General features: G+C 40.5%; 1 protein-coding gene across 2 annotated transcripts in view; it reads right to left on the bottom strand.

Annotated features, from left to right (window-relative positions):
- The window catches only part of LOC139984109 (uncharacterized), a 51,735-nt gene that overhangs the window by 14,912 nt on the left and 16,802 nt on the right, over nt 1-20,021 (bottom strand). The window contains exons 3-17 of one of the 2 annotated variants that reach the window (XM_071997822.1): nt 17,553-17,684; nt 15,584-15,742; nt 13,926-14,561; nt 12,961-13,030; nt 12,673-12,764; nt 11,424-12,020; nt 9,552-9,788; nt 8,861-8,989; nt 7,785-8,018; nt 6,895-7,119; nt 5,741-5,959; nt 3,629-3,763; nt 2,894-3,349; nt 2,346-2,579; nt 914-1,036 (exon numbers count right to left, since the gene is read on the bottom strand). In XM_071997822.1, the coding sequence (XP_071853923.1) occupies nt 914-1,036; nt 2,346-2,579; nt 2,894-3,349; nt 3,629-3,763; nt 5,741-5,959; nt 6,895-7,119; nt 7,785-8,018; nt 8,861-8,989; nt 9,552-9,788; nt 11,424-12,020; nt 12,673-12,764; nt 12,961-13,030; nt 13,926-14,561; nt 15,584-15,742; nt 17,553-17,684 (3,678 nt within the window). The remainder of the gene's footprint in view (nt 1-913; nt 1,037-2,345; nt 2,580-2,893; nt 3,350-3,628; nt 3,764-5,740; nt 5,960-6,894; nt 7,120-7,784; nt 8,019-8,860; nt 8,990-9,551; nt 9,789-11,423; nt 12,021-12,672; nt 12,765-12,960; nt 13,031-13,925; nt 14,562-15,583; nt 15,743-17,552; nt 17,685-20,021) is intronic. The other variant, XM_071997823.1, reaches the window with a different exon arrangement.

Below are 20,021 nucleotides of genomic sequence, written 5' to 3'. Positions count from 1 at the left end.
TGTAACAGCTGACCTAGGGTTCCTCCCCCCCCCCTCCCTCAAATATCTGTCATAATGTTCTTTTTAGAAAATACATCATACCTGGCGGCTTCAAAAATAATTGGGCACCCCTAATAAAATGGCTGGTTCACCTTTTTATAGAGCATGCCATATATAATGTAATATCAATAGTGTGAGGAAGGTCATTCTTCTGTTAACTACATATTCATAAGTTGTGTAGTTAAGATGCATCTTGTGTGAAAGTAGCAGCTTTGGAACAAGCTCCCTCGACATATATAAATCTGGACATCTCACTATACAAAGTAAGCAAGGTACCACAGAGGGTCATGTGACCTGCTCTGTAAATAGTAGTACTAAAGTGTTATTTATTACCACTATCGTAAAATTTCATGAATAATCGCTCTAAGTTTGACGTCTGAGAGTTACTCTCTTTTGCAATGGACAGAGTACTGGCTTGTTTTGGACCTTGGACTCTGGTTACTGATTCGAATGTCTTAAGTCTGAGCCTTTCAAGATGGCCGCGTATGGCATTCACTTGTATCACAACATGGACAAGGACACTTGCGTTGCTAAGGAACCGAGACACCCTTTAACCCGCTACTTGTTGTATGTGTACCTTCCGTACAGGTCGCCTTGCTTACATGCCTTCGTGATTAATCTGCTATGCGATTGGTTGTAGGGTACTACTGTTCTACTCAACCGAGACTTTTTAATGTGGTAACACCAGTGCACACATGGCTTACCACACTAAAGACTGATAAACGATACACATTTAGAGCCACACTGCCAAAGGACACATATCCCATACCGTCATATACATAAATTAATATTGCAAGGGTACAGTATATTATACCACGATATATTATTTAACGCTCTCTTGCTTGAAACTCATTTTGTCACGTTCTAAACTCACCAGGGTTAAATAACTCCTGACACCTATCACCTGTATATCCCGGATCGCACAGACATACAAAAATTTCGGAAGTCAGAGTAAAGCAATCACCGTTACCGCTGCAAGTCTCTGAGAGACAGGGATCTGAGAAAGTTAAGAAGAGGGATGGGGGGGGGGGAGGAACAAAAAAACACGAAACATATAAAAATCGTAATGACATCACAGTAGTTTGATTTCATACTGTTTCCACAGTTTGACCCAGTGTCAAAGGCAATCGAATAATTCCAACAAGCTGCATTCATGAAAACGTCATCTATCTTTGAATCTTTAATCGCTTTCACAAACATGCTGCTTTTGCAGAATGGTCAAATTGCTTAACACACAGAAAGGTTGTTTAATAATCATGATAATAATAATAATAATAATCATAATAATCAGCAGTTATTTTAACGAGGCTTAAGCGAACCACAAATGTGGGAGAAACCAGCAAGGGCTTATGTATGTATGTATGTATATTAGATCCTCCTGCAAGCAGGAACTCGCGAAGAAGCCGCATTGGCTTATCAAAGCCGCAAGCTGACCGAAGTCAGTCTCTTACATTCATATTTAACGTCCATGATTATGAATTGTTAATTGTCAACAACTCTGTAACTGGACGACATACTTACGCTTATGGATTACGACTTACACGTTGGGTGGCTTCCAATCCAACATTTGAACTCAAATTTGGAATCTGTTCAATTTTAAGAAATTATTTCAGATGGGAAAACCGTAGATTGCTTTTGGATGAAAAAACCAACCTTACTACGACCCGGCCAAGTATCAAACCCGGAACCTCCCAATTGCTAAAAAGCCTCATTGCTGCAAATGCCACCGCCTTTATCTACTCGGCCACAGCACCATTTGTTTAGCAAATGTTTTCACCACAGAATTTTCTTACCTATTCAATATAGTTCTCGCTACACACAAAACTCTAAACTTTATCAAAAAAGTATTGGCAGATTTTCCCCACCATTTTGTAGCGATTTTAATGCTACATTATGCTAAAAGAGATATTTAGACCGAGATATGAAACTTGTTGCTCTGGAAGTATATTTAATCTTTGAAATCAATTTTTATAAATCTAACTTCTCACTGGTCACTTCTATTTCAATATTGATTGTTTTGAAGGTCTATTTTGCAGGTCAAAGGTCAAATTTTTCTGTTAAAACAAAGTCCACATCCATCATTCTCTAAAAATTTGTTGTAAACAAATACTCCTTTACATTCGGTAGTAAAAAAATAATTCATGAACATTTTTCTTTTTCGGAGTGAATAATATCATTTTTTTTTGGCTCTTCAGAGGATAGTCCACTAAGATGGTAATTTAAACTGGGCAGATATCACCATTTCGACGGTTCGTTGGGAACCGATTCGAGGTGGTACCATATCAGCAGAACACGTAGAAACGTACCTTGCTGTACAGTGACGGTAAAGGAGCACTCCCTCGATATGATCGGGCCCTGTATGGCGCCTCGCACTGTGGTTTGGCCGACTGGGAATTGACTGCCGGGGAGGAACGTGAACATCACCTGGAGGTCACAGATGGTCTCTTGATATTCCCACTCTACTGACAGAAAGCTGATGGGAGGTTCCACAGTCCTTAAGATGTCTTCGGGACACTCCAGCACACACTCATTGTCGTTGACTGCGAACAAAGAAAGTGAAATGGTTAGATATTTCACTACAATGGGATTTATGACGATTTTGTCGAGAACATTGCGCCACAGAGATGGGAGCGGAGGGGTCGGGGGGGGGGGGAAGGCAGAGGTACAGTGGAACATGCGCTCTTCAATTCTGTGAAAGTTTTGACCCTTGTTCATAAGCTGGTTTTGCCACTTTCTTAGTACATATCTTACTGCCCTGATACATTCATCATATCCCTAACCCCTCAAAATCCCCCAATACGAGACCAAACTGCTGCCGTGACTGTTAAGATTCACAGACGTCCTTCCGTCTCACCTTCGCACGTCCTTCCCGAATACCCATCGGGACAAGAGCAGGTGTAATCAGAGTCGCCATTCATGCAGGTCGCTCCATTTTCACAGGGGGACGATCCGCACCTGTCTCGCACCTGGCAGTCCTGTCCGATGTACCCCTGTTGGCACAAGCAGAGATATACACTGGACGGGAATTCGACGCATGTGCCCTCATTCTGACACGGTTCCTGGAAGCAAGCAAGTGGCTCGCTACAGTCTACACCTCCGTATCCCGGTGCGCAATCGCAGCTGTAGGCACCCTCAGCTTCCGGGCTGCAGGTGCCACCGTTCTCGCACGGACTCTGTGCGCAGCCGTCGTTGGGGATCTCGCATCGGGCGCCAATGTAATCGGACCGGCAGAAACACAAGTAACCCAAGGGGGTACCCGGCATGTTGAGGCAGAACCCATCGTTCAAACATGGTGATGCATCGCAAGGCCCTGGAGAAATAGAATATCGATGAAACGTTATCAACAAGCCTATGTTATTGCTCATTTTTCCTCCCCCCCCCACTTTTGCAGATCAACATATATATATTTTAACCACTCCCTCTCTCTAGCTCAGCATTTTCAAGACTCCCTTGGCCTCTATCTTCACACCACCTTCCTTTCTCTGCTTATTACCTCCCGAAACGCCTCTTCCCCATCCATCCTGGAACATTAAATTCTTTACCCAGCTCAATCAGGATTTTAATTATTTCCAAACAATTTGATACTCACTTGTTAATACAGGAACAGAACAGTTTCTCCCTGTGTGAGTATCAGGACATGAGCAGAGGTAATTGTTACCCTGTAGCTCAGTACACTGACCTCCATTCTGGCATGGGTTGGATCCACATGGGTCTACAGCCACATCTGTAAGTTAATGTGAACGAGTCATTATCAGTGAATAACTCCTCAAAATGCTATGAAACAACTAGAGGTCTGATATAATCTATTTTGCAGATTGCATGGTCTTATCCATACTATGAACTTAACTTAACCCTTCCACAGTGTCCAGTTTCCACAGTGTCCAGGAGTGTTAGCTCAGTGGTTAACGCCGGTGCCTTCCAAGCATAAGGTCCCCGGTTATAGTCACTCTAAGTTTAATGTATGTCGTACGGTTACAGAGTTGCTGACAATTGACAATTCATAATCATGGACGTTAAATATGAATCTAACAGACTGACTTCGGTCAGCTTGCTGCTTTGATTTAGTTTGCTTTCTTTGTAAAGCGCCTTGAGCTTTACAAAGTGACTTTTGTCTACTGATTTGGCGCTATATAAGTCTCATTTATTATATTATTATTATTTGATAATCCAATGAGGCTTCTTCGCGAGTTCCTGCTTGCAGGAGGATCTAATATACATACATACATACACACATACATACATGCATACAATATATTATAACTGAATGATATTGCCAAGAGTCGATGAAATCACACACAACAATAAAATGGCTCGCTTGCAGTAATGCAAACATGACCCTTGTTTATCCTCTGCCGAAACCCCCCAAAAAATATTTAAAAAAAAGGAAATTGTGTGCTGGAAAGTTTGTAGACGCCTATCCATGAACTACTCAACCTCTATGACTGTCGTTGTTTTTTTCTGAGATTTGTAACCACATAATTACTCTTCTATGAGGCACACCCTCATGAACTTGATATGGAAACCTAAAGAATATCGCGTACAAACGATTACCCTATTGCCAAGAGTCGATGAAATCATACACAACAATAAAATGGCTAGCTTGCAGTAATGCAAACATGACCCTTGTTTATCCTCTGCCGAAACCCCCCAAAAAATATTCAAAAACAAGAAATTCTGTGCTGGAAACTTTGTAGACGCCTATCAATGAACTACCCAACCTCTATGACTGTCATTGTTTTTTCTGAGATTTGTAACCACATAATTACTCTTCTAAGAGGCACACCCTCATGAACTTGATATGGAAACCTAAAGAATATCGCGTACAAACGATTACCCTATCGTTTTAACCGGTGGTAACCTTTCTCTCAACTCCGTATAGAACCGTGGTTAGAATCTCCCGCGTGACTATTATCATGACATGCATGGGTGATTGATTTATGAATTGACAGGATATGTTGTCAGGGAATTACCCTGACCAATGTCAATACGCAGTATATTTCAACCAATTTCTATAAACAGAGAGGCGTGGGAAAATGTCCTCTGTTGGCCCGGGTGTGTGATTATCAAAAGGCATACAGTTGGTGGAGTTATTGTTACTACTAATCAAATTCATTAGAACTGTAACACTAGCGATTGCAGAGGTCTGTGTTATAAGCACTTTTGCACAGTTCTTTTCAAGGCGCAATAGAAAATACAATAGAAACCGCACATTGAACAATAGTACTATAAACAGGAATACTGTATGTTTAGCTGTATTCATGCTACCCAGAATCTTATAAAATAAAAAAAGACACAATCAGATGCTATGCTATAAACCGATTGCCCACTCATGACGAGAATTAGTCCATAAACCATAGGTTGCATTTTTCAGCTCTCTTGACCTCAACTTACTGAATCTTTATCTCTCCTGCAAACAGACTGGTGAGTTTGGAAGAGTTGATTTGTTCACACCTTGCCATGTCTGTCTGCCTTGATCTGATAGTGATTTGGCTACTAGCTGTGTGATGAGTTGCATAATAGACGAATAGGCAGCTCAACTAAGGTGCGAAAACATGGGACTGATCACTTGGTTAACCAACTGGAAAGAAACCTGCCGTTCAATACAAACGGCAGGTTTTTGGATGCAACCCTTATAGCTAATGGACACTTTCGCGGGATGCATAGCTACAACCATGTTTATGGTGGTGAGAATCTGCCTTACCACTTTCTACGAAGATGTTAAACGAACAGCTCCCCACCACATCACTTCCGGAGGTGAAGGTGACATTGACGATACTCCTTCCGAGGGTGAAGTAACTTCCAGATTGGAAACTTGAAGAAACTTGGTAGCCGCTGCAATCAGGGACGTCCCAGAAAACTTGGTAGAATGATGAACCGGGCAGAGAGGGAATGGAGATATCTTCTGGGCAGGTACACTCGTCTGAACGATGACAAGGAGAGAAAAAAAAGGCAGGGGGGGGGGATGAAAGCAAGTTAATTCAAAGAAAATATTATGTGAAAGACTATAACATGCTTTGCTTTTTCGATTCCATTTCTCGTAGTCAAATTTTCCTACAACCCAGGATTGTCCATGAGAACAGAGTTACCATACCACCAGACCCCCCCCCACCCCCCATCGAAGCTCAGAAATCATGAAAGCTAGCTCAGGGATGAACCTGGGGTAAAAAAAAAAACACAGAACTTTGCAAAAATTGCGGTATAGGCTCCAGTTTTCGTATGCTACAGTGTGTTAGGATAATAGTTTTTGGCCCCAAGGTAGAAAAGAAATCACGGATATTCCGCGAATTCGCAGAAAAAGCTCATGCCTGCTAGCTTGGGCTATGGACGTCAAATTGAGAAAAAAAAAATTGGATGGATCTCTGTTGGTATTCTGCCAGTGACTTTCGGGGGCTGTAGTTTTGGCAGACGGTCGGTCTAGAACGTACAGTACCTGTAGGTGTGTACAAAGTTATTTCTCTTAATTTTCAAAATTTCATATTCTTTCCCTCGCCACCATCTTGCTTTGGGTTTGACTCTAGATACCAAAACATCCTGTGGTTTAAACGGGGAGTTCAAACATTGCGAGCACTTGGAGAGGGTCACACGACATGGCTAAAGAAATGCATATATTCATATCCTTAATTGGGTAAACGCCGTCTCAATATTACCGACAAATACTTGCAATTATCTTGAGAGGGGGGTGCAGACGTTGAGTTTTGAAAGTTCATCCAACCGACACGAAAAGGGAGGGTTTGGGTAGCACGTCCTGTGGACTTACAGGACCCACCTGGCGATCCGCCTTTGCCATATCGAGCCAATGACAGGTTCAAATTAGTCAGCACTTTAATAAACTTGAATTTAATTCAATTAACATACCTCTATCTTCGCATGTGTTCCCGGTGTAACCGTCGTAGCAGATGCAGGTGAACCCTGTCTGGACGGGGACGCAGTCTCCGTTGACGCACGGGTCACCGAAACAGGGGGTGGGCAACACGTTACACCTGTCGCCAGCCAAACCCGGAGGGCAGAGACAGCTGAAAGTGTCCGCATCTCCCTCCTGGCATGTACCTCCATTAAAGCAGGGGTTGGGTTCACATTGGACTGAAAAATGGAAACAGAGGATTGCGTTTTCAAGTTTTCAAGTTTAAAACGTTACAAGAAACGTAATACAAACCCATGAAACAATACTAGGAAAAACCCTGATCATTGTTCATATGTGTGTCCCTATAAACCCTGACTTTGGAACCCCAGTGAACCTGATGCAATCAATTCAAAAGAGCTGAAAACAGTTCACATCGATTACAGTCGAATCAAATCAAATAGAATTGCTTTATCTAGCCCGATGGGAAATTGGTTTCTATATCCACTTCACCTGCATCCATTTCAATCAAATTGCAGTGAATCCAATGACCTGCATTCAAATGATCAATCGAATCGAATTACTACTGTACATCCAGTCCAAGGTCAAACGGATGCTTTTCAAGTAAACTGCATCCATTTCAATCGAATTGCGACGAATCCAATGACCTGCATTCAAATGATCAATCCGATCGAATTGCATCCAGTCCAAGGTCAAATGGATCCTATCCAATTAAACTACATATTCCAGTCAAATTTTTGCAAATTGCATTCAATTCCAAATCGGATTGCATTTCAATAGTGTCTGCTTTAATATACACATGCATGCATGCAACAGGAGATACATCCTGTAAATATGAATCGCAAATCTATGGAATGTACTCAAAAGAGCAAAAGGGATAGAATACCTCTGCTTTCACACCTCTCTCCCATGTACGACTCTGTGCAGTTACAGTAGAAAGTGTCTCCCAGCGGCAGGCAGGCACCTCCGTTTTGGCAAGGGGAACCTTGACAGGGGTCCGAGAGCTGATCGCAGACCCTTCCGGTGTATCCGAAGCTACAGAGGCAGAGGGCCTGCGTCGTGTCGACGTTCGAGATGACACAGAAGCCGTTCTCGCCGCAGGGATCCGGAAAACAAGGACCTGACAAAGGTAACAAGGAGATTATATATATTTAAATTTTACGAAATTTTAAGAATTTGTATGTATAATTTTCGATTTCCCATTTGCAGTTTTTATACAATTTATTGTCAGATTGTATATAACAAATTTTCTAACCCTTTTTATAACCTTACATTAACGATTTATATATTTGTATATCATGTTTGTATGTATTTTACTGTAAAGCGCCTTAGAGCAATTTCTGATTGGATAAGGCGCTATAGAAATTTTGTAAAATCAAATAAATAAATAATAAATGGATCCGATTTGATTGAGACAACGAATTAAGAGTCAAACTGGATGAATCAAACTAAAAGAATCTTGTTGAGACGTAAAAAACCTGCAGTTTTGGTGAGTCAACTCAAAGTAAACATAGAAAACCGGCCGGGGTTGCCTTTTTTTTACCGTTATTTGCAGTGGTTTGAGTAGTCCGTTTGATATGGTTTAAATACTAAGGATGTGGTTTTAAAATTTCTACTTCTGCTTCTTCTCTCTACCTTGATCACAAAGAAGAGCTTCTTTTCAACAGAGCGATATTACCACGTCTTTTTTTTTGGTGTTTGGTGTTTTTGTGTTTTCTAGTCACTCCAATAATATTTCGAAATCCACCTTTGGCGGTTCTGCTTTCTTCAATACAGACACGTTAAAACTAATTTTAATTAATTTTTTTTTTAATTTTTTTTTTTTAAATTTTTAAATTTTTAATTTAAAAAAAAGTATGAACAAATGGGTGAATTGAGACTGTCCGATATGAACTGAAACTGATCCTTTTTCTTGTTCTTTTTTTTCAAAGCAATTCAAAGATAGAAGACTGAGGTTCTCACTGGTTGTAAACGTCTGACATCGGTCTCCTTCATAGTTGTCCAAGCAATCGCAGATGTAGCCCCGAGGGTCAGAACTGTCCGGAACGCAAGTCCCTTGGTTGAAGCAAGGATTGAATTGACAAACGGAATCTGACGAGCAAAAAACAGGGAAACAAAAATCGATGAATCAATGAATCAACGTTATTATGTAACATTTGAAATTAAAGGCACGTCCAGCTATCCAACAGATTTTTTTTCTTTCCCTTTTGATGATATTATCATCATTTCAGCACTTGATTGGTATGACTCTTACATTAAAAAAAATATTAAAAAAATTAAAATGAAAAACTGGATACTTTGTGACAAGACATGGTATGTAAACAAAATAAATATTTATCTCAACTACTTCACTGCACGTATTTAAAATACTGCTAGCGTTGGAGTTTACGTGCCTCAAGACCGTTTTCAATAAATTAGTTGACAGGTCTATAGTAAAAGAAACAGAATTCGTCTGACAAAACAAGTACTTAAACAATGACCTAATGATGACCATTCCTTTTGTTCTGATCTGGTTTTAAACTGGGTATGATTTTAGCGGAAGTGTCACAGCCTACATCAGGATACATAGGATTCCCCCCCCTTCCCACCCTCCCCACCCTCCCCTTATAATCTTTAATCCAACACCCAAACTATCGAGAAGACATAGTTTTACCTAGTATCTCGCAGTTGGTTCCAGAGAAACCCTCTTCGCAGGCACAGGTAGCCAGGCCATCTTCCACGCTGCAACGACCTCTGTTCAAACAGGTCAGTGACAGGCAAGGGTCGATTAGGGTGTCGCAAGTTGGACCCATGTACATCATTCCACAGACGCATATGCTTTGTGAGTCTGAGATGGCAATGCAGAGACCACCATTCACACAAGGGTCGTTGTCAGGACTGCAGGGGTCATCTGTATCATATAAAAAAAATGAAAAAGAGAGAAAATTGTAATAGCCGTACCTTTTAGCTGTATGGTTTCTACAGTCCTAACTCACGATCATATAACTGATTTACCAGGCCAGAGTTTTGAAAACGAACTTTTCATCTTTCAGCAGACAGTTTTTTAAGGGGTCAATGGGTTTTGTTTTGAAATCTATCGCAACCTAAAAAAATAAGGGGGTAAATAAAAAATTAACAAAATAGGATTTGTTGCAAGGTGTAATCCTGTGATCATCCCTTGTCTATTAATCCCCTTACATCTATCTCTTTGTGTTCACCTCGCTTATTAACCTGTCTGTATTCTGTGCATGTTTTTTGTCCCTTCTGTTACTGTTACTTGTCATTTAGCCTTTGAAGAAGATCCTGCTAGGATCAAAACGTCAGGCCAACTTACTTTTACACATTTTCCTACACAGGCTCTCTAGTGGATAAGCACTTTGCTAACAGTTTTATTTTATTTTGATCAAAGTCATTATCTAAGAATGAAACCATAGATAAACAAGTGTTGAAACCCTTTTTCCACACATATTTCACACAAATATCACACAAATATCACACACATTTAAAACCCCTTTTGATGATTGTCTAAATAAATGTGACAATGTGTGAAACATCTGTAGCTTTAGAAACAAGTGATGAAGTGAGAAGAAAATGTCTTTCGGGGTAGTAACATGCTGGTGGTGGTTGGTAGCTTTGTTCAAAATACCAATTTACTTGCTACGGCTGGCAGCAGCTCTTTGTGTTAGCCTGTACTTCAGGACTTTTTCATACTTTCCGTCTGTGAAAACCCAGCGGAACTGTGTGGCAAATTGTCCAATCGTGTGTCAACTTCCACCAAATTCACACATTTATACACAATGAACATTTTATTTATTCCATGTAATACTTCTACTAAGAATTTCCAAATTTTCCATGCAGTAATCTGGAACCAGCATGGAAACAGCTCTTTCGTTCTTGCAATGGTAAACGTTTGTGCAAATATTGCAGGAAAAGGTGAAAGTTTTGAAATGTTTTTTTTTGCTCTTTGCATAAAAGTGATTCGTACTAATGTAGTGTGAAAAGTACCGGGAAAATGTTAAGAAGAAATACGATAATACTTATTAATATGACCTAATTAACCGGTGAAAACAAACTGAGGAGGGATTGCCAGCTATCAAAATTTGTTTTGGCCGGACATATTTCAGATAATTGCCGAATATTCTTCCGGGTAATCATCTCTATGGCAACATAAAATATTAAAAACAAAACAGACTATTAAACAGGGATTTCGCTCTCTGAAACATTAAGAGTACATATGTGGTGAATCATGCTGTCAAAAATTTAATATTGATTCATTGATACGTTACTTAAGTTTCACAACCCCCGGTGCAGTTCATTAGTGAAAAATGTCGTATATCAACTAACTAAGCAGAGAAAAAAATAAATAGAAAACAGAAAACGTGTGCATGAACTTTATAATGTGGCTGTTTGAAAATGATTAATTGATGCATATACAAAGATAGTGTTTGATTGGTATTTTTGAGGGCGAAGGAAGCTGAACCACTGTCATTTGCTTCGAACAATGGACCCAAGAGGAACAGGTAGATTAAAGGGGTGCAGAACCTACCGGTTTCTTCACAAGTTGGACCGGTGTAGCCGTCAGGGCAATCGCAAGAGAAGAAGCGGATGCCATCAGAGATAAACTGGTTACAGGTGCCGCCATTTCTGCAAGGGAGGTTTTCGCAGACACTTCGCGTAAGCTGGCACTCGTTGCCAAAGAACCCCATCAGACAGACACAGAGGTACGGCCTCTGGTTGGCCGGGATATCCAGGCAGATGGCTTCATTCTGACAAGGGTCGGGACGGCAGGGATCTTCGCGGACGTTGCACAAGACACCCGAGTATCCGTCTAGACAGAGACAGATGGGGAATCCGCTCTCCGTCAGAACGCACGAGCCCCCGTTCAGACACGGCGAGGGTACGCAGAGGTTAGCCCTGTCACAGGTGGCACCGATGAATTGTACGGGGCACGCACACGTGAAGGAGTTCCCGTCGGGACTGCAAGTGCCGCCGTTGAGGCACGGGGAGGGCCTGCAGGGATCGATCTGGACGCGGATGTTGCAGGTCTCGCCTACGTATCCGGGAGGGCATACGCATGCGTACAACGAGAAGAGACCCGACCTGCAGGTTCCGCCATTCAGGCACGGCTGAAGATCACAAGGATCTGCATGAAAGGGGAGAAGAATACAAAGAAGAACAAAAATCAATATTAAAATTAAGCTATGAGAGCGTGGTGGCCAATTGGCTAAGGCGACGGACTCGTGATCCAGGGATTGCTGGTTTGATACCTGCCTAGTTCATTACATTGTGTCCTTGGGCAAGATGCTTTATCTCACTTGCCTCTCTCCACCCAGGGGTTAAATGGGTACTTGAGAGGTAACTTGTTATTGGGCGCAGTATATAACTGCTGCCGACTGGAGGGATTGTCTCTGGGACAGGTTATCATTGACCAGGGATAATATAACTTCTGTAAAGAGCTTTGAGACCTATCGCTGGTATAAAGCACAATATAAAAAGCAAATATTATTATTATACTGTAAAAGTTTTGGATTTTTGGATTATCAGCCGGTCAAGAAGATATTCTTCATAAGGGTCCTTGCCTTTCGGGCACTCTGCAATGTTCCTTTACATTTCTATTAGTTAATACATAAGGGATATATTTATTCATTTATCATAATCTTCTTCAAATTTGAGAGAAGGTAAAAAAAAATATAAAAAAACCCCAATGCTATATTAAACTTCCCGATACGAAATGATAGCTACAAAATGATTCAGTACTCTGATGTACTGATGCTCTTCAAAATGTGAAAGCTTACCCATGGCAGGTGTGGTTGGTGCCTGCGTGGCGTCTACATCACACCCCTCGATGAGGACATCGCTGCACAGAACGGTGCCCATTAGGCATACGCTGTGATTGAATCAAGAAGTAGAGAGAAATTTGATCATGACTGGTCTCAAATTCTCTTTTCGTTTCTAGATTGCACCGATAACCCATTACAAAATGCTTCCAATTTCATCCTCCCTCCCCTAACGATGCTCCTCCCCCTCACGTCTCCCTTCGACCAATGATAATAGTTCATCGTGTACAATGGGCGTGGTCTTACCAATGTCTGCACTGACTGATGAAGTTATCTCCGGTGGAGAACGTCCTTCCATCTTGTTGACAATGATATTCTGCGAAAAGAAGAAAGAAGGTGGTTAACCCCAACTCCGACTGACGGAGAAACCTGTCTCTCCATTATCTTTCTGTATGAAGGAGGGGCTAAAGCATTACATAACTTAAAATCAAAGGGAGAGGTGGGGTTATTTGGTTTTGCTCGTAATGTGTAGAAAGGGGGTATAAAGCAGGCAGGGGTATAAGGTATAAACTGTAAGGGAAGGGGGGAGGAAGTGGTTGGAGTTATTTGAGTTTGTATCTCAGTAATGTGAGGCATTGAATTACCGGTGGGAGGCCTCGGGTGGATGCATACCCCCCCCCCCTTCCTCACTTAAGGTTACTTTGCACTTGAATTTTCATAAATATTTGCTTCCATCATGTCATCAAACTGACTTTAGAAGGCTGCAATAAATACAGAGAAAGGCTGACACAGTAGCACCGACTAAATGAGATCGTTTCAGAAAGAATCTGATATGGTTTAAAACATTTTCGCATGTCAGTTTCTTTTTCGATAAATGAATGACTTAAAATCTATAATACCCGACCACTCCCTCATTGGGAAATTGTTTGTAAACATAAAAATGGTCGATGGGGAACAGCTGAAACTTAACAGTACCAGGGAATAGTTTTGTGTGGTTGTGGAAGGTGGGAGCAGTAAGGAAGAGAAATATGTAGTGCTGGCTTGCGGTTCCACTGGTTGGAACAAGCTCAGATAGATGCATTGTCCTTTCTTTGTGTTTTCTTTTTATCAGAAAATAAATTGACTCCAAAATGAGTAAATACCCCTCAATGTTTGCTTTAATTAAAACATCCTTCACCGTGGTTCTATATTGAGATGTGTAAATCTCGGAGGTAGAAATGAATATCACGGATATTCCGCGAATTCGCGGAAAAAAGCTCATGCCTGCTTACCGAGGTTACAGTTCACCTCTCTCCCGCTCTCTTCGCGATAAGAAGCAGCGCACATTCCACAGTTGGTGGCCTGACAGACAGCATCTGGATAATCTGAGCAACTGGTCACTTGGCAAGGATCAAGCATACACTCCACGAAAGAGTCGATGGGACAATTCGATCCTCCGCATTGCACCCTTTCGCCTGCCGAGCTGTAGAATTCTGCGGAACAGCCGCCGCAGTAGTTCGTAATGCAGGCCGCCGATGGGTCGGCGGGGCACGTCGCTCCATCGCATGGGTCAAACGGACAGTCGAACCGGGTGACATCTAGCAAACAGTCCGACTGACGACACTCCAGTACCTCCGTGCCACCTTGGAAGAAGGCGACATTGCAGCCTCCACATGCGTTGCTGCGACACTCTGCACCGGGGTTTGAGACGCACGAGAACCTATCGCATTGGTCGGGTGGACAGAGGGTAGCCTCCTCGTCAGCGGGGCAAGAACAATCGACCAGATTGTCGTTGGCATCGTAGAACTCGGCGCTACATCTGCCGCAGTAGTTCGGTCTGCACGTGGCGTCGGTGCGACCCGGGCAGGAAGCCGTGTCGCAGGGATCCACGACACAGGCCACTGCAGGCAGGTTGTCAGGGCAACCGCCTGAGAAATGAATGATATCAAAGTATAACAAATTAAAATGTGAAGTCACTACATCTGTTAACTGTCTGTTCAAAAAAATTTGCCAAAAATTATATTTTTTCCCCCCAGAATTCTAAATAATTCCTACAAATTATGAGAGGAGAAGAGCGGAGAGGAGGGGAGGGGAAGGGGAGGCGAACTTTGGCATCAACAAACATATATAAAAAAGAAACAAAATTCAGATTCCAATTCCATACAGTTTTTTGTTCATACTTTGCATCGTTTAGTGTTTTCACATCCTTCAAATTTATCACAATGCAAGTACGTTCAGCAACTTGAGCTAGTACAAAACATAGGGGATTAGACAACATTCTTGTTCACTGCAAAAGAACCAATTTCATTTCAAAAATCCTGCAAGAAATTACAGCACTATAACACACACACTACAGGCGCTCTTCTGTACCAGAGTGTTCCAAATATATGACACTTGATTGTTTCCAGTTGCATAAATTTATAGACTTGAAGCACTTTCAATTCTTTGATGCTTGGCATTCAGACTGAGCTTGAGGGGAGGTGAGGTGAGGTAATGGGAGGGGAGGGGAGGGGAGGGGAGGGGAGGGGAGGTGAGGTGAGGTGAGGTGAGGTGAGGTGAGGGGAGGGGAGGGGAGGGGAGGGGAGGGGAGGGGAGGGGAGGGGAGGGGAGGGGAGGGGAGGGAGTCCTAGAAGTTTCTGATGACTTTCACATCTTTGCCAAACAATAAACCCCCCCAAAAAAATACCCTATGAATGAGAGGTTGTCCATATCTTTTTTGGTAGAGGTAAAAAACACCACGTCAGGCTCAACTGCAACGATATGCACTCTACCACGTCGAACTTGTCGTCAAAACTGACATGGGTGTTTGACGAAATTCTCTGATAATAGTTAATATCCACGATGTACCAAGAATTAGCAAAACACAGTTCTTTTTGTTAAATAGCCAACCCCCCCCACCCGCCCCTCGATAAAAACATTTGCAAATTACTTTCCCTTCACAAATACTCACCTTCGCAGTCTACCAGAACCCCGTTGAGGGTAAATTCTGACCGGCATTCACCACAAACATTATGCCCGCACACCGCATCGGGGTATAGCAAACATGTGTCTGTGACACAGGGGTCAAGTAGACAATCAACAAACGGTTCGTTGTTGGGACATTCTAATTCTTCGAGACAAAGGGTGCAAGCATTTCAAAAGAGCAAAGGAGAGAAAGAAAAGAGAAAGTGAAAAGGCTGCAGAGGTGCTGTGATTCAATTTTTTTTTTTCTTTTCTAAAAGGATGCGAAACTTTTATAGCACATATTAATAATCATTGCGAATCGATGCGTACGATTTCTAAATTGTTAGGTGAAACTACGTGTTGACCCCAACATGGTAAAATTAAATTTCTGAGAGATTCCTATCCTTAGCATTCTTCCCAGCATCGGCAGACATATCGGCAGACATACTCAGCCTTACTAATTGTAGGGGTAACAAACTGATATTGAAGTAATAAGTTGAGAATGAGTGCTGACCATTTACTTCCCATTTTTAGCATCAAACAAAAATTCAGTTCACCCCAGCCAACCAAGAAGGACCCACTAGATTCTTAAGTCCCCTCAATTATTTCTTATTCAATTCTGAGCATTTGAAAGATATTCAAAAACGAAAATGTTGCAATCAAATACACAAAGTAAGAAACTGTGACGTGATCATCAAATTAATCGACATCCTCAGTCTACACCCATGTGTATCTATATCTATCACTAGTCTCAACTTATATATATCAGCGTCCATAGCCTAGTGGTTAGAGTGTCCGCATTGAAACAAGCGAGGCTAGGGTTTAATTGTGGAGGCTGGAAGTTTTTCCAGGATTTTTTTTTTCAGTTGGATATATTCAGGTGTGGACACAGAAGTCACTTTCGTTGATTCACTGAAATATTTCATTTACTGATAGGCTAACACTTTTGTGTGGCAATACTTTACAAATCTTTCAAATCGATATCGAATCAGGAGCACAATACTGGAATCCCAAGGTCCATCCCCCCCAAAAGGGCACCATTTTTTATACACCTCAATTTTTGCACTAATTTTTTTTATGCGTCTACAGACACTTTATAACAATAAACAGTTAGAAGAGAAAATTATGCTTCTTTTTTGCTCTAAGTGCAGGAAAGTTATTAATTCAAGGAAAACAACAAGGCAAGGAAAGGACAATCAAATCAAGTTTGCAATTGAGCCTCAAATAGCGCAATGGTCAGACAATGTGAACAATTGACCCGCTCAGACCACAAAAACTTGACCCATCGGGTAGTCGGATGGGAAATTAAAAGGACAAACACCAACAACAACATAACAAAGACTGACGATCCCGGCGCTTGGAACAATGACAAAAGACAGATGATAATGATGGTTATTGATTGTTAGAAAGGACAATTCACAAACACAACCGAGAAAGCAAAAGGTCACCATTTTTTTTTTAAACTGGTCAAAATGTAAGAATGCCTAGAAATGATTATTTTCAGTTTTAAAGGAATAGAAAAATTCATGGAAAATCTACTCAGATTCCAAATGAATGACTGCAAACTTTCAGGAACAAATTGATGGTAGTTGCATGAAATAGGTTTTTATTCACACTTTTTTTTTCTTCACAAATTACAACGAGGTTTTCTTAAAGTCAATGAAGAACAGAATTTTGACTTTGTTATATCACAAGCAATGGAAAAGTGCAATATTTTCATATAATTTTTTGCATCAAACAAATTTGTAGTATGGCTCTTTTCTCCAACTACATAGTTTTGTTTATAAACAAACTGAAGTGTGCCTACAAACGAGACAGAATTTTTTTTTTTTTTTTGTGAAAGATTTCATGGCTCTTAATTTTCTGGGCTTAAACTTTGCTTTTATTTTGATTGTTTTACTTCATCTTTATTCTTTGTTTGGTTGTTAGTAAGAAGAGCTTCTTTTTTTTTTTTAAATTCTCTATATATACCCTACCTGTCAGGGACTGCTCGCATAACGGGCCAAAGTAACCTGTATCTTGACAGAAGCAGAAGAATACAGACTCGCTGATAGGTATGCACTGGCCTCCATTTTGACAGGGGTTGATCGGTTCGCAGAGGGATTGGCCTGCACAAAGAAAACGAGGAAACCAAATTAATTTTCAATCGAGATTCCAACGACCGCATGTTGACCACGTCTAAAGACCAGAAACCCAAAGCTGCTGGAAGGTGGCGAGCCTTATACAGTATACATCAGTGCTCTGTTGTAATACATTTCACAAAGTTTTGAAATGTTTTAAGATACTGTACGATCGTAAATGAAACATAAATCCGCATTAATGTAATTATCTGAAGGAGAAACTTTCATGAGCAATTTGTTCTCAAGAATTTCTTTCTCAAGTTATGTAGACTCGTTTTTAAACAATTTTCGTTTCACAGTCGTCATACAGATTCAAGGAAAAAAAAAAAGTCAATCCACCGACTGCATGGAAGCCGTATAAAAAAACTTGAATTTTTACTCAAAATTAGAACTTGGTGAAAATATAGGCACATTAGACACTATGATGCCTTTGTTATATGTACGCAGAGTATACTCAATATTGAACAGTTTTGGCCTTTGCTTGAAGTCATGTAGCTGTGTCCTGCATAATTTTCCTGTCAAACAAATTTTCAATTTTAGTCTTTTCCCCCAATCAAACGGAAATTCAGTGTGTGGAAATATTATGAACAGATTCGTGTGGAAGTGAAGGAGGACTGATATAGGGGGCACTACCAGTGTTATAACAGGCCCGTCCTGCCCCCTTTGTTGTTGCTCCATTATGCTAATAACTAGTATGACCCTATTCCCTCCAAGTCACCCTGAGCCCCCCCCCCCCATTTTTCATTTTTTTTTTTTTTTTTCATTTATTGAAACCAGTATAAATATAGCATATTTATAAAAAGGAGTACACATGTCAAACTCAAAAATAAATAAATATGAAAACCGTGATAGATAAGATGTTCAAAAGATTGCACAACAAGAAAGCATTAAAACTATGTACATTACTAGAACTAGGTGAAACAATTAAAGAATATGAAAACCGTGATAGATAAGATGCTCAAAAGATTGCACAACAAGAAAGCGTTAAAACTATGTACATTACTAGAACTAGATAAAACAATTAAAGAATATGGAAACCGTGATAGATAGATGTTCAAAAGATTGCACAACAAGAAAGCGTTAAAACTATGTACATTACTAGAACTAGATGAAACAATTAAAGAATATGAAAACCGTGATAGATAAGATGTTCAAAAGATTGCACAACAAGAAAGCGTTAAAACTATGTACATTACTAGAACTAGATGAAACAATTAAAGAATATGAAAACCGTGATAGATAAGATGTTCAAAAGATTGCACAACAAGAAAGCGTTAAAACTATGTACATTACTAGAAATAGGTGAAACAATTAAAGAATATGAAAACCGTGATAGATAAGATGTTCAAAAGATTGCACATCAAGAAAGCGTTAAAACTATGTACATTACTAGAACTAGATAAAACAATTAAAGAATATGAAAACCGTGATAGATAAGATGTTCAAAAGATTGCACGTCAAGAAAGCGTTAAAACTATGTACATTACTAGAACTAGGTGAAACAATGAGTAAAATTAAATGAAAGGTTCCAAAATACCAAATTGAATGTAAATTGCAGCACGTACGGTAGATGAAAGAGTTCTTATAAAGTTGAATTCCATATTTTGGCAAGATATGAGGGTTCCTAAGATTCCTGGTAACTTTCACCAACAGACAATTAAGTGGCCCATGTAGTGGGTGATCTTTGTCATCTCTAATTTTATTTGTCATCCTTACAAATTCATTCTTTGCAGCTGTGTTTACTTGATCCTTCAGTAATAGCCGGCTTACATTCAATATACGTGAAGTATACTTAAGGAATCTCATCAGTCTATGCTTGTCAGATGATGATATAAAGTGATACCATGTATACAGGAACAGCATAAAGTACAGTAAGTGTGGCAGAATAAAGGAGCTGAACACATTTTTCCTTGCACCTTCATTAAAGAATGACACAATATAGGCAAGACTTGAAACAAAATAATACACTTTTTTCAAGATTTTCGAGATATGCGACGTGAACGTTAGATTACCATCAATGCATACTCCTAGGTATTCAGTTCTTGATGTTCGTTCTACCTCAGATTCATGTATGGTGACACCTTGTGATTTTGCAGACAGAAGACCTTGATGTTTTACATTGATGTTAGCAAAGCACATTTCCTTTGACTTCTTAGCATTTAGCAACAAATTCTTTCTATCACATGTTGAAACCACGTCGTTGACTGATTGCTGATAGTTCAGCTGATCATTGACACATGAACTCTTGGATATTTTGCATAATATAGCAGTGTCAACAGCATATTTTGTGATTGAGATATGACCACCAGATTTGATATCGTCCGT

The sequence above is a fragment of the Apostichopus japonicus genome, chromosome 17 (assembly GCF_037975245.1).
Source record: "Apostichopus japonicus isolate 1M-3 chromosome 17, ASM3797524v1, whole genome shotgun sequence".
NCBI classification, from domain to species: domain Eukaryota; kingdom Metazoa; phylum Echinodermata; class Holothuroidea; order Aspidochirotida; family Stichopodidae; genus Apostichopus; species Apostichopus japonicus.
This window is presented reverse-complemented; position numbering and strand designations above follow the sequence as displayed.